Raw genomic sequence first — 15,102 nt, forward strand, 5'->3', positions numbered from 1 at the left:
GTTTTCATCACGCTATATTGCTTACACGGAGACTCGCAAGGGTTTCACCACGGTGATGTGAATTCACAGAAGTGCAACGTTCATCGCAGTGGGGCATCCGGAGGGATGCTGAAAATCACGCGCGATGGGGGGGCTCTAATATATATATCTAGCAGCACCATACAAACGGCCGCTCGCTACTTTTATTGCATTTATAGCCGTCTTGCAATCATGGTGGATACAGTGGAAGATACTTGTCGAGAGAAGCAGCTGCAGAAACCTCAAATGTCCCAAGCTTCGTTGAGACAACAACGTAACCGGCGCGGCAACACACTCATCAAAAAGGCATACGAACTCAGCGATATAGCTGATGCCGATGTCTTCCTTGGTATCCGACTCCGAGATGGTCGAGTCAGGACATTTTGTGCAGATAAGACGGGCTTTTGGTCTTCAAAGATGTCATATTTGGTACTATACTCTATTGCTAAAAGGTCTTCGGAGCTAACCGCGGAAATAGGATTCATATTATCCCATCCCCCAACGAAAAACTCCAAGTGATTTTGTTTCCAGACAAGACGGGATAATGAAGGAGAGTCACCGGTCAAAGGGTGGAAAAACCGACGAGAAAGAGGAAGGATTCCAGATAGATCCAGCATCATTGGTTACAAATGTTTCATAAGGCCCCTCTCAATCAAGGTCCTAGCGAGAGGGGTTTACAAGATAGTCCGCCAGCCGAACTTGGCTGTGCCGTTGAGACATGCGGTTTCTACAATTTTATTGAGGACGGAAATTTCGCAATTATGAGGCTCTCAAAAGGTAATATCTATAGTTTTCACCGTAGTCCACTGGTTATGAAAATTAAAGATTTCATAAGCGGAATACTCGATGATGCTGTACTTTTCACCGCAGTAGGACGCCTTGATGAATATACATAATTAAATGCCCACGTGGTGAAATCGCCTAGATCGGTGAAAACTTCCTTAATCTATCGAGAGTTTCAACGTATGGTCTCGCACGGCTCTAGCCCTAACGACGGTGCTAGGTCTGGGAATAGCCTCGTTAGGACATCGGAGCCAAACAGGGATAAGGGTAACGCACAGTAAGGGCTTATAAACCTCAGGAAGCTGAGAAGCAAACCTGCTTCCTTCCTTTTTTGGTTCATGCTGAAAATATTGCATCGAACGTGCCTGGTTAGTGAATCATAGAAGCTTTCCAGATTGACCGACACAGATAGGGTGTAAGATAATCCAGATATCCAGGAGCAGTCAAATGAGGCAGTCAATCAGAAGCTCTACATTATGGCCCCCAGATTTACCCCTCATGATAGATCACAAATTACGTCGACCATACACAAAATCAGCTCACCAGAATGTCTATAAGAACCCGGCTTTGGAACATCATGTAGACGGACAGACAGAGAACTAAACAGATACAATCTTGCTAGTCACTTCTTCCTTTCTTATACTTGTAAAATACATTCAGGGTTAGCCGGGAGTAAACCCGCCAATCCAACATAGGGCCTGATGAAATGAGTGTTGCTGCCTCGATGGGGGCCATAGATCACGTGCTAGGTCAACCTTATCCCCAACGTTTCCAGTGCGAATTTTACTCGCTAGGTCGCTTACAGGATTTCAGTGACCAATCAGAAAACAGATTCATTCCGTGGTTACCACGAAATGAGCTTGGCCAATCATAATAGTATTGTAACTCACCGCCTCTGGTATAGCTAATTGCCGAGTCATATCTGTCGGATTGGTGGGTTTACTCCAGGCCAATCCTAAATAGTATCTTATATGGATGGAAAGGAAAAAGTGACTAGCAAGATTGTATATATTCAGTTGTTCCTCTGTCTGAATACATCAGGTTCCAAAGCCGGGTTTATATAGACATATTGGCGGGGTGATTTTTGTGAGCTATCAAGAGGGGTAGACATTGGGCTGAAATCTAGGTGCCCAAATATATATCCTAAGGTCACTAGCTGGCCTTCAAGATGGAGAGTCCAGTCTTTCTGTCTCGTTGGATATCCGGATTATCTGACAATATCCAGTCTACGAATGATGTTGGCGGGAACCTTGGGCGAAATAGCTATTCTTTCCGAAGACCAACCTTTCCATTTCATACAATCGACCATAGGCATCATTAACGTTGTCCACCATCTTCGATTGCGTGCTTGCCAGGAATTTGTGCGCAACTCGAATATTTTTTTCTTCAAAGAGGATTTTCAACTCGTGGATAGTTGACGGATCGGACCACTGCGCCATCCCCACCAAGGCCGCTCCCACTGAACTGGCGGGGTGGAGCTGAATCGTTGCCGGAAAGGGATGCTGGAGTCTGCAATGCATCTCCTTTTTACCGTTTGGAGTGTGGTCACCCGCTGTTTTCCTTCGCAAATGGCTTTGGATCTCCTCGATCGTCCCCACACCGGAGATCTCCGAGTTCCCTAACGACTGCGCGGCCACGTATTTTGGCATCAATTGCTTTACAACACCACCGCTGCCCGTGGTCTTCCTGCCCACCGACGTCAACGGAAGTGCAAACAACCAGTCACCCTCGTGTAAATTGGCATGTTTCACCGCTGTTCCAGCAAAGATCGGCATCGTTTCTGCTTCCGTGTGGCCAATGATCAGCTCTCTGTGCGTCTCGTAACCGGCGGTGGAGTCTTTCCACCTCGCCAAGTCTAGTGAGACGGGTCCGATGGTATAAAGACTGTCGGGCTCATTTTCAGTAAAGCTGAGCACCGTCATCAAGGAGGAGTGCTTGGATTTAGCATAGTCATCTTGGTTCAGCACGTGAATTTCGTTTTTGATCCACCCGCCTTAATTCAGATATGCTGCCGTCGGTAGCGCCGTTAATCCCAACTCGGCGTCTCCTCGGAAAAACACTTGCAGCAAATAGCCCAGCAAATCCTGTTAAAAGAATTGTTGTACGATAGAGTGCTTCATGGCCTCCACCAAAGGATTCTTTAATTCTGATCCTTGTCCATGATGCTGGAACATGGAAAACTCGTCGCCAAATGATTGATATGCCTTTTCCCACTTCTGCCCTTGGTCTTGAAATCGTCCCAGATAATTCTTGATTACTACCGCACCGTCTTCATTCAGCATTCGCCCGTAATTCTCATCGAATGCAACGAACGGTCTGATCAATTCAAAGAGCCGTTCAGAACTGACACGGATTTGAGTGTGGCTGGTAATGTCCGGGCGATAATTCAAATGCGGGTAGATCCGAAGCCAATCCAATTCGTTGCTGAACTCCGTGAACCAGGTCCTATTTCGGCGTTTTGCGGTAGCCAACGAAGTTTCACTCGCCAGGCAAATAAGCTTTGTTCGAATATTGCTTATGTGATCACTTGCTAATTCGACGTATTCTGCTAGTTTTAGAACATGAATGTCGCACAAATCTTTGACCAGATCTTTGACGCTGACAACCAGAGCCCAGACGTTTTCACTGCCCGTTGATGAAGGACAACCAATGGTAGAGGCGAATTGGCCAGCTTGATTCGTACAGCGGCATTCAGGCGACTCCCTCGTAGATAGAGAAGTGTCGGAATATTGGTACACAAGGACGGGATCGTGCTTGTCCTGAGAAACGACCTTCCTCCTTTTTCGAGTCCGGGGTTCGCCCCGATATCCCTCATCCTTTTTAGTGGTACCCGGCCCCGGGCCAATTCGCAATTGTTGGGTGGCATTGTCCATCTCTGCATCATCGAAAAAATTAGGTTGTATCGCCCTGGCTCGCCTTGGTCCCAATAATCCACTATCCTGAAGATCCAGGCCAAGGCCACGTATCTCCTCACTTGAAGGATGATTGATTTGCGAACTTCCAGTCTTCAACGTAGCCGCAGCCTTTTTTATATCTCCAGCAATCACATTTTTCGCTGCTGACCGACCACGTTTGGTGGTCTGCAGCCGGTCGATCACGGCACGATTAATGCAAGCACAAGAGTCCGGCCATTCAATAGCTCTGGCCATTGCTGCCGCATCTGCGATCGTCCCGATGCCATTGCCTACTTGCTCTAATGCACCTTTTGCGACCACGCCCCACTTCGTCTCGACATATCTCCAATTATTAAAGGACTGTCTCGCGTGCTTCACGGAACTGGCTTTCTTTTCCAATTCACTCTAGACTTTATATCGCTGCTGTAGGTCAATACCAATAAGTAATTCTTTAACCTTTTCCAAATATTCTGCAGCAAAGAGATCTCCTGTGAGAAGATAATCTTGGAAAATGACCGCTCCCATTTCAAGAAATTGGTATTTCTTTCCTATATCATCCTCATACTCTAGTCTAGCAAATAATAGCCGGTACCAGGTCCGCAGTTTGTTGAGCGTCATTTCGCCGAATCTGGACGCCACCGCACTTTGGTCAATCAGTTGTTCAACAGTCATCGTATCCAACACTTCGCGTTCGGTCTGGACAGCTAAAGTAGCAAGTGATGTAGAGTTGGACAAAGTGGTTGTGAGCTCCATATTTTCAGCTAGATCTGGCAGAATTGTGCAGGACTTTGCTTTGACGGAGTTTGAACGTTAAGAGAGGCGGTTCCGATTTAAATTAGCTAATCCATCATCCCATGGTAACTAAACCACAGAATGAATATGCTTTCTGATTGGTCCTCTAACTATTGGATTCCCCTACTGGAACATTCTGTCCACTTCTTCGTGTATTTAATCGCACAGCCTAACAATACTACCACATTTACTATCTGTTTTCACCAAATAATTGGAGCCACAGGAGATGTCAATGTCAATGAGACACACCGGTGAAAGTCGAAAGAGGTACATTTCACTAGACGTTTACGTTGCCGGAATTCCCCATTATGATCAATTAGTAGCTATCTCGTGGTGAAATAGTCCGCATTAAGAGATGAAAAATGATTCTAATTGCCGCACCACTACTGTACAGATGTCTGCATAAGTCCACATTCACAAGCTCTAGTTCTCTAATCGCCATGTAGGAAAGTGTTTTAAATATAGTATCATGTAGACGCTCGAAATCAGCATCAGCGAAATTTCCGTCTGTAGCATAGGTAATACATAGAAGAGCTCTATAACCCTTCTGTAACGGAGCGAGGATATCAATGTAAAACGTATGGCATAGAAAACTAACAAGACGTGAGCTGAAGAAAAGAACTATCTAACATGGGGATCAGGCCTCTATTTATGCCTGCGCAGGCTTGCTCCAGGGCATGATTCCTGACGGAGCAAGCCTGCAAATCCGTACAAAGATCTAACAACGAAAGCATACAATAAAGCAATAAACAAAGCTCTCCGTGAAGCTATTCCCAGGACGTGAAACTCATAGAACAAAGATCCTCCGGGGATTCATTGGTGTCTTGAAACCTCACCGCTTTCGCCTTCTTTGGGGTATTAGCCTGGAACGGAGTTGGATCCGTGACAACACCGATCTAGAAGTGATTATTATCTGAAACCCACGTTTTATCTGGCGGGCATGTGAAATTGTGGATTGATGTTTAACCTCTCACGTCACTCGACATTGTACCGAGATGCAAGTGATTGCAACCACTATACTAATTTCAAGCGTCTACTATAATAAGATTCTAAGTACAACAGTATCTCGCCCTAGTAGATAGCTTTAAGTATTATATTCAAATATTTCCTATATTTCCATACATATTCAGTTCCCACTCAAATTTTGACTGCTACTACATTTTATTAATATAATCAATATAGTAGTCTCAAATGGACAAGTCAATTTTGCCAAGTTTACTGAATACGAACGTCCTTTCTAATATATGATTATTAGTTTTTCCTTGCATCTAATACAGTAGTCAATTTTAGTATAGTTATATTCCTTTCTAAAAAACGATTTTTTTAGTAATGGCTTATAGATGTAGCATCTATAAGGGGCTCTTGCGGCAGCAGCTAGAATGGCCCATTCTAATAGCGTTGACAGGATAGGGTCCTGGGCCCCGCGTGGACGATCCATAAAAGTCTTATGAATGCGAGGTAATTGCAGATGAGAACGTGCAAAGAATTCGCCTGTCAGCTGGATGATTTATTCAGCAGATGGCAGTTAGCTCGCAGGATAGATGGATAGATTTCGCGACGATGGCCGCGAGGGATCTACCACCAGCATCGGACTGTCACTGTCTAAGGACGGTGCGCTGTACGCTGACATGGCAACGCCATGATTGTCCTCCGGGATCAGTGGAGTAAGAACTGGGGGGAAGTCGAAGGATATGATTATCATATTTTCAATAAATGCGGCCAAATCAATTCCCAGGTTGCTGTTGGGGGTGGGAAATCCGCAGTCCAAGGAATCTGAGAGCCCGACACATAGACGCATTCAACCTCCCATCCACTGCATGCCAAACACGCGGGGCGGTTGCCCTGTGTCGGCATCATGCAACTCAGTCAACTGCAAGTAAAGGGTACTAGGGGGTGACAGCTCACATCGCAACGCTTCTTTCGCCGACGGTATGCCAAACAGGCCTGTTTTCTTAGTGGATACTGATCAGTGGTGGGTTCTGTGGGTTCCGAGTATGGTTGGGTGCGTTGGAGCACAAAATTTGAGACCTGGGCCATCGCTGCTGAAGCGTTGGAAGAAAGATCCCAGGATGGGCACTCGAACGTTGAAAGAGTTATTGATAAGAAATTGACGCCTTACAGTTTATTAAAGTAGTCTTGGATAGTTGTCCAGGATTATAGACAGGCTACAATTAGATATAGGATATGGGATAGAAATTATAAGGCAACATAGTTGCCACTTCTAGACAAAGATCACCCTCGACAGGCAAACTTACTTCTAAAAATACACTTACATCCAACCAAGTCCTTAACAAATCCTTGAACAAGTCAATGATACTCTGATCAAGTTGGAATATTTACTCCTCAATCCTGGGGTTAATGTGACGGCCGCTAGAGGAAGGGCTTCACCGGCAGGGGATTAGGGCTACGGAACGGTGCCCTAGCGGTACCGTTTCTGGGAATAACCTCACACCAGCTGTCGGTGCCATATCCGGACAAGTGCTTCGCTTAGCAGGGCGTAAAGCCGTATATAAGGCCAAGCTGCTGCGAGAGCGAAGCTGTGCTTCCTTTTTCCTCCCCATGTTCAATATTCCGTCGAATAGCTCCCTAGATAGTTGTAATGACAATTCTTGGTTTGGCACCTTCACAGTTAAGAATTATGAACTACCAGCCTAGTATAGTGCTAATGAGCCCCATTTAATACGTAACTTAGCCTATAGGATAAGATAATATATTTTATCAGGCTTAGTCCATTCTATATGTTATGAGCTGACCTCATATGAAATAGGTTCGGGCAGTCAAGCCCTCACCGAGAACGTGCGACACGTGAAGATATTCCCGAGTACCGGACAGGCGCTGAGCATGACACCTAAGGATAACACCCTTGGGAAATGCATCCGGGATACTATTCCCAGGGCCGTACCAACGTTACCGAGCAAGCCCCGAACATACGGGAATGGCACACGAAGTTGCCTCACAAGCACCGAGACGGTGCTGAACGTACGGAGGAATTGACCGAACCAGCGAGCTCCTTATCCCTATATGAACTGCATGTACGAGCTGAGAATCTTGTTGTTTTCTTTCCTTCTTTTCTTCATGTTATGTTTTCTATTTTAATATGCCCTTACAGTGCGCATTAAGCGGGACTAGCCCGTAACATATAGTTCTTGTACCTAATAATGTATTCTAGTAAGTAGATCTTGTACCTGGTTACGTACTCTAGTAAGTTGATATTGTACCTTATTACGTACTCTAGTAAGTAGATCTTGTACCTGATTATGTATTCTAGTAAGTAGATCTTGTACCTGATTACGTACTCTAGTAAGTTGATAATGTACCCTATTACGTACTCTAGTAAGTAGATCTTGTACCTGATTATGTACTCAAGTGAGTGGAAGCCCTTTCAGAGTTTATATTTGTAATACTTGTATAGAGTCTTGGCTAGTAGATGATATTGGAGGTAGGCTAGAATATAATTAGCATGCTATAGTGCCTTCTTAGAATATATATAAGACTTATTTATTTCTATTCTCTCTTACTCTTAAAACCTTCACAAGCAACCTACAGCACCTTATAAATAATACTACACTTATTAATTAATTACCATGAAGTTCTTACCCTCCCTTATCGTCCTCAGTCTTTCTGCGCAGGCTCTTGCGAGCTCTTACGTCAATTACGTTACTAAGGACCGGCGTGATCTTTCTATTTATGAGCAGGCTATAAGTCTTATTTCCACTGCTATGGTGGAATTCTATCACCAGATTCAGAGTTATCAGAAAGGTGATCTCGGAAGCATTCTCAAAAGCTGTGATGAAGTTACTCAAATGATAAAGCTTGGGAATACAATAGTCGGTCAGCAGAAACCCCTTACTGAGCCTGAGGCCGCTAGCCTCCTCGCCTACATGGGAGACTCTGGGTTAGAGAATATATTGGAAGAGGTTATAAAGGATCTTATCAACAAGAAGCCGCCTATTATTGCTTCTGGTTCGGGTCCTGAGCTTGGATTAGCGCTTTACAGAATGCAGATAGCTTCTATAGATTTCGAGGCCAAGATCTTGGAGAAGATTCCCCCAGGAAGTGCTGAAGCTTCTAGAGACCACTGGTATAATAAGGTTGTCTTGGTCATTGGGAAAGGTGTTGATATCTTCGATAAGTCTGCCCATCACGCGACAATACCTACCGCACCCCCTATAGGTGCTATGGCGACTGGTAATTTGCCTGCCGCCCCTGCTTTTACTGGTGCTGCCAGTGCTAACTAGGTTAGCAGCGCGGTTGGGTTAGTCTTACTGCTGGTCTCCTGACTGTCCTTGCCTTTGTGGAAATTTTCTTGAAGTAAACAGTATACATGAGGAGAAATAGGGTTTTGTGTTTCTGCTTTTTGGCAATATGCGGAAGATTTGATCTGGGTTAGGGTTACCCCTGTTATTTTCCCTATTCCTTATTGATATGCATAATGATATATTATTCATATCTTTATATGACCTTGGTGCGTGCCTTATACTGTTGTATCTTGTTTTTACTTATTGCTGGTGACTGGTCCTCGGTTAATCCGATACAAGCGCATACCATAATGGTCTTTTCCTCTTTGGTCTTGGTGTCTTTTAGCGTTATGCAGGTTGATTCGTAACAAGATCTATGATATATATAACTAACTGAGCTGGCCAATTCATACTGTCAACAAAGCAGATTTTTCGAGGAGGAAGAATTGAGGAGACCGGAACTCTTCGGAAAGCAACAGGAGGTAGAATACGTGATAGTTAGCACTCGACTCAGCTCTAGGAGCCGAGCCGGTGATGGCGGACGCGATGATGGAGGAGCCGACAACGACGCGTTCGGGACGCGTAGTTACACCCTCAACAAGGGTCCGAGAGGCCTCGGGCAGCGACATTATCAGCGCGGTCAGAACGTCCAAGAAATCAATGACCCAAGTGGAATTAACAGCGGTAAAGAAAGCTGCTGGCCTTATTGAGGAGAAACAGAGCGGCAAAGACGGAAATAGGGATATGCTTAAAAAGATAGGCCAATGCCTGGAAAGCACCTATCAAGAGGTCAAAGGACTGAAAGAAATTATTATTGAACAAGGAAAAATGATTAAGGAGCAGTCCGAGATGATTTGAGCACAGAGCAGTACAATCCAAGCACTGCAGACCCAAGTGGAAGCAATTGAAAGCCAATCTATAGAAGAGTGCAAGCAACTCTGGGAGCAGCTGAACACTATCGCAAGTGCTCCAGCTAAGGCAACATACGTAACGGTAGTTGACAGACAATCCGGTCATCAACAGGATACAGAGGTTGTGCCCCTAGCCCGGCCTACATTAGCTAACACGCTATTCTACACAATCGACACGTCTCGGGTCGGGGAAGAAGACAAAGCGAGAACCTAGATAGCCAATATTAGACAACAGATTGAGAAGGAGATGCGTGGGAATGAGGAAACACAAAACTGGCGTTGTGCAGCAATGGTTAAGGACCCTAAAAATGCAGACCGGATCAAAGTAATTTGCAGAGACGAAGAGGAGATCCAACAGGTTAAAGAAGCCGCCTAAAAGGTTGATATACTAGGAATAAGAGTCCTACAAGACCAGCTATACCCAGTTAAAATCGATAATGCCAACCGGACAGCAGTCCTAGATGCAGATGGAAACATCCTCCCAGGGGCAGCCGAGGTACTAGGAAATGAGAATAAGGTCAGTATTGCTAAGATCTCTTGGCTCAGCAAGAAAGACTCCAACAAAGCGTACGGATCAATGGTGGTGTATATCACAAAAGGGACGGATGCCAAACGTTTGATAGACGGCAACTACTTCGATATAGCAGGAGAATCAGCGTACACTCAAATCTTTGAACTACAGATGGGACCGGTTTAATGCTTCAACTGTCAGGAGATGGGGTATAAAGCCTATTCTTGTAAAAAGATCTAGACTTACACTAAATGTGCAGTTAAGGGACATCACCACAGCACCTGCTAGGCTGCAATTCCGAAATGCGTTCCGTGTAGAGGACCACACGAATCGTTTAGCAAAAACTGTTGAGTACGCCTTATACAGTCTTATATATAAATTACTTCATATACTACAACTTAATATAGATAAAAGGGATACGATACAGCAAAGCTTGATAAACGACAACAAAATTAGAGATTACGGAGTAATAGCAATATCCGAGCCATATACGCAGATAATTAAGAACACGATGCTAACGAGCCTAATAGGACACAGCTACTAGATAAAGATAATATCTATAGAAAGACACGAAGGAAGATGGCCAATCCGGAGCATGCTATGGATTCGGAGTGACATGGAGGCAGAATAAATCCCGGTGGCATCACTAGATCTGACAGCCGTAATACTATAACTACTAGACCGGATAGTGTTAGTGGTCTCAGTCTATGTGGAGGGAAATAATGAGGAAGCATTGATATCTACAACTAGGCTATTACATAACCTAGTGGTGGATATCCGCGGTAGAGATGGAACACGAATAGACGTTTTAATTGTGGGAGACTTCAACCGGCACGATCAACTCTAGGGTGGAAATCAAATATCCCCAGCGAGATAAGGAGAGGCAGAAGTGCTAGTGGATTATATAACAGAGCACTCTCTCCAAAGTCTCCTACCGAGAGGCACAAAAACATGGCATTCAGGGGATTTAGAAACAACGATCGACTTAGTCCTAGCATCAACGGAGTTGGCAGAAGAGATGGTTAAATGTAGAATACATTATACAAACTATGGATCCGACCATCAAGCTATTGAGACAGAGTTTGACATATCGGTTCTAGATCGACCTATTACCGAGAGACTACTCTGGAAGAACGCGCCTTAGGCAGAAATCAGAGCGAGGGTCACTACCAGCTTGCAGGCGGTTTCTATAGACGGTTCAGTCCAGCAGCAGACGGATCACTTTATAATAGTAGTCACAGAAGCGGTCTTAAAACTTACACCGAAAGCAAAGCCCTCACCTTACGCTAAATGATGGTAGACGGCTGATCTGACACAGCTTTACTATATATATATCTACTGGAGGAATCAGGCCAGATCGCGGCGTAGGGCGGGGTGTGCAATCCCCGATCTTGAACAACAGGCATATGAAGCGGCAAAAGAGTATCACGATGTAATCAGGAAACAGAAGAAAGCGCACTGGGAGGATTTCCTTGCCGATGATATTAATATATAGCAAGCCACTAAATATCTAAAACCAGGGGGCAGCTCATTTAGCGACAAAATACCACTATTAACAAAGCCAGATGGGTCTACTATTAAAGGCAAAATAGAACAGGCTGAAGAGCTGCTAGCCACGTTCTTCCCACCTCTACTAGCAACAATTGAAGACGAGGGAACCCAGCCACAAAGGGAGCTGATATATATGCCTGATCTCATTATAGAGGAGATTGAACGGAAAGTCTTCGAAGCTAAGCCATGGAAAGCAGCTGGAGAGGATGGCCTCCTAGTAATAATGTGGAGACAGCTCTAGCTAGTAGTCAGAGAAAGAGTATTCTATATCTTTCAGACATCACTTCAAGATAGCGAGCTCCCTTCCCAGTGGAGAAATGCTAAGATCATACCGCTAAAGAAGCCGGCGAAGGATAACTACTCACTAGCTAAGTCATAGAGACCCATATCATTGCTCTCCACGCTAGGCAAAATCCTAGAAGCGGTTATTGCAGAGAGGATATCCTATACAGTTAAAACCTTAGGTCTGTTGCCCACAAATCACTTTAGAGCAAGAAAGAGGCGATCTGCAGAATAGGCACTTCTATTCCTTCAAGAAGAAATCTATAAGGCTTGGAGAAATAGAAAGGTACTTAGCTTGGTCAGCTTTGACGTCCAAGGGGCATATAATGAGGTCTTTAAAGAGAGACTACTGCAGAGACTCAAGGCAAGAGGAATACCCGATAAAATAGTTTAATGGATTAATGCTTTCTGCTTAAAACGCACAGCAACTATCTTAGTCAATGGATTTCCAAGCGAACAATAGGAACTACTATAGGCAGGCTTACTACAAGGATTACCACTGTCCCTAATACTGTTTCTCTTCTTTAATGCAGATCTAGTACAACATAAGATAAACGCGGTAGGAGGATCCATTGTATTTGTGGACGATTACACAGCCTGGGTAATAGGCCCGACTGCCGAATCAAACCGACCGGGCATCTAGGCGATAATTGATAGAGCTCTAGACTAGGAGAGAAGGAGTGGAGCTACATTTGAAAGTGAAAAGACAGCTATTGTGCACTTCACCCGGAACACAGATCGATCGAGCAGTACGCCATTTATAATCAGAGGGAAAATGGTCAAACCAAAGGATAGTGCAAAGATCCTAGGGGTCGTGATGGACTCCCAACTACGCTTCGAGAAACACATTGCCAATGCGGCCACTAAAGGACTCACAGCCGCGATGGCGCTGAGAAGACTGAAAATGATATCCTTACGAACAGCAAGACAATTATTCAGAGCAATAGTGGCACTAGTAGTAGATTATACCTCTAGTGTCTGGATGCATGCCTATAGAGTAAAAGGAACACAGTATTTAAATAGAATATAGAAATATAGGGCCATTGTAGTTATAGGAGCCTTCCGGACCGTGGCAACAGCAGTGGCTAAGGTAGAAATAGGCATTCAGCCGTTCTATCACCAATATATAGAGAAAGCTACGAAACTGTAGATTGATATTCAGACACTACCTAAATCAAACCCCCTGGTCAGATTGAGAACCATGTCAACCTAGAGGTTCAAGTCTCCGCTGCAGAAGATATCTTAAGTACTAGATGCAACAGTAATAGAGCAGATTAAGACTATACAGGCATTTATAGTGTTACTGTGGATAGGCTGGATATAAACAATATATAAAACGGATGGAGATAAAGCCATTGACATCGCTGGCAAAGCAATAGGCATTCTAATCGCGATAAGTGCATCTGCCAGATCCGGAATGGTGGGTATGGGAGGCTATATAAGAGACACCCAAGCAGACAATAACGGGACCGATATATCTAGATACTCCATCACCCTAGGCAAACGGACGGAGCAAAATCCCTACACAGCCGAGCTAGAAGCGATAGCGGTCGCTCTAGAACGTATCCCACCGGAGATATGCTAGAGATGGATATCTATCCTTAGTAGCAACAGATCCGCACTATCAGCAATCAGTCAACCCCGTCAACAATCGGGCCAACTGACCATCTGGCGGATCTATAGACTGATTCAGTTCTTACAGCAGCGAGGTAACGCGGTTAATGCAATTTGGATCTTAGGGCATGCAGACATCGACTTATAGCGGCAAGCAAAAGCAGAAGCACGAAAATCGACAGGAACAGAACGTCTACCAGAAAAACAACCATTCCACGCTAAATCAACTACTATCAGGCTCGCCCTGGCGGTACGGAAACGAGAATGGACTCTCCCAGAGGAGGTCGGAAAATACTCAAAGGCCCTGGATATAGCTCTTCCAGGAAAACATACAAGGAACTTATACGATGGACTGAATCGGAAAGAGGCAAAGACCCTAGCCCAGCTTCGAACAGGAATGACAAGGCTCAATAGCTATCTAAACAGAATAGGCGCAGCACACTCAAACCTCTGTGTCTGCGGTCAAGCAAGCGAGACAGTGGAACACTTTTTATTCCGCTGCACCAAATGGACAGCGATGAGAGAAGGCATGAACCAATGCACAGAGTCAAAACGAGGAAATCTGTCCTTCTTCCTGGGCGGAAAGACACGGTCAGATTCGGATCAATGGCAACCAGACATGAAGGCCGTCCACGCAGCAATCAAGTTTGCGATTACAACAGGAAGACTGGAACCGGAACCGGAAACCGAATCTGAATCCCAATCAACATAGTGAAAAGGGAAGCAATCCATCCCTTTACCCCCTCCCAGGTAGATCTTGCTGCAGCCGCCAAAGATGGGACGTTGCACACTTGGAGAAAATAACCTTTAAGAGTATCTACTAGCCAGCACCAAGGGAGCCCTTAAAATACTAACCGAAGAACCCAAACACCAAGCAGACATGGTATGAGAACAAAAATAGGGGCTATCACGAGTTCAAGGCGAGTCTATGAGAAGGATTATGTAATTAGCGCACTAGTGCCCTCTAGGGTTAGTCCCCCCCCGGGCGTAATAAACATCATTCATTATAACTAACTAACCAACTAGTTAGTTAACTAGGTTGTAACGGAGCGAGAAAAGGTCAAGGTAAAACGTATGACATAGAAAACTAACAAGACGTGAGCTGAAGAGCGAAACTAAACTACAGGGGAGCAAGCCCGCATTTATGTCTGCGCAGGGCTTGCTCCCAGGCCTGATCCTGACGGAGCAGGTTTCCAAAACAATACAATGATCCCAAAGCAATACAAAGCAACAAAACAATCAACAAAGCACAACATGAAGCTATTCCTACATTGTATGACTCATATGACAAAGGTCTCCGGCGGATTCTTTGGTGTTGTCAAACCTCACCGCCTTAGCGTGTTCCGGAGCGCTTACACCTGGAGCCTGCTCCCAGGTTGGAACCGTGACATAGGTTAGTGTCGGAATATCAATCCCATGATTCGGCGCTCCTGCACCCCGGGTGCAGGACCTACGCGTACGTACGGAACGGGATTACTACTATCCCTAGCGCGTACGCGTCAACCTCC

At 44.9% G+C, this 15,102-nt stretch overlaps 4 protein-coding genes across 4 annotated transcripts; 2 read left to right on the plus strand and 2 right to left on the minus strand.

The window, feature by feature from the left end:
* Window positions 1–210: 210 nt before the first annotated feature.
* EYB26_006339 (uncharacterized protein) lies at window positions 211–658 on the plus strand (the record flags this gene model as incomplete). Its single annotated transcript, XM_054265615.1, has 2 exons — window positions 211–447; window positions 497–658. 2 exons carry the CDS (start codon window positions 211–213, stop codon window positions 656–658), a joined length of 399 nt encoding a protein of 132 aa, XP_054121590.1.
* A 1,369-nt stretch (window positions 659–2,027) lies between these two features.
* EYB26_006340 (uncharacterized protein) lies at window positions 2,028–2,723 on the minus strand (the record flags this gene model as incomplete). The annotated part of the gene is made up of 1 exon (XM_054265616.1): window positions 2,028–2,723. One exon carries the CDS (start codon window positions 2,721–2,723, stop codon window positions 2,028–2,030), a length of 696 nt encoding a protein of 231 aa, XP_054121591.1.
* A 165-nt stretch (window positions 2,724–2,888) lies between these two features.
* Window positions 2,889–4,448, minus strand: EYB26_006341 (uncharacterized protein; the record flags this gene model as incomplete). Its single annotated transcript, XM_054265617.1, has 2 exons — window positions 2,889–4,081; window positions 4,133–4,448. The coding sequence occupies 2 exons, from the start codon at window positions 4,446–4,448 to the stop codon at window positions 2,889–2,891; spliced, it is 1,509 nt and encodes a 502-aa protein (XP_054121592.1).
* A 3,623-nt stretch (window positions 4,449–8,071) lies between these two features.
* On the plus strand, window positions 8,072–8,725 carry EYB26_006342 (uncharacterized protein; the record flags this gene model as incomplete). The annotated part of the gene is made up of 1 exon (XM_054265618.1): window positions 8,072–8,725. One exon carries the CDS (start codon window positions 8,072–8,074, stop codon window positions 8,723–8,725), a length of 654 nt encoding a protein of 217 aa, XP_054121593.1.
* Window positions 8,726–15,102: the final 6,377 nt, after the last annotated feature.

The sequence above is a fragment of the Talaromyces marneffei genome, chromosome 5 (genome assembly GCF_009556855.1).
Source record: "Talaromyces marneffei chromosome 5, complete sequence".
Classification (NCBI taxonomy): Eukaryota; Fungi; Ascomycota; class Eurotiomycetes; order Eurotiales; family Trichocomaceae; genus Talaromyces; species Talaromyces marneffei.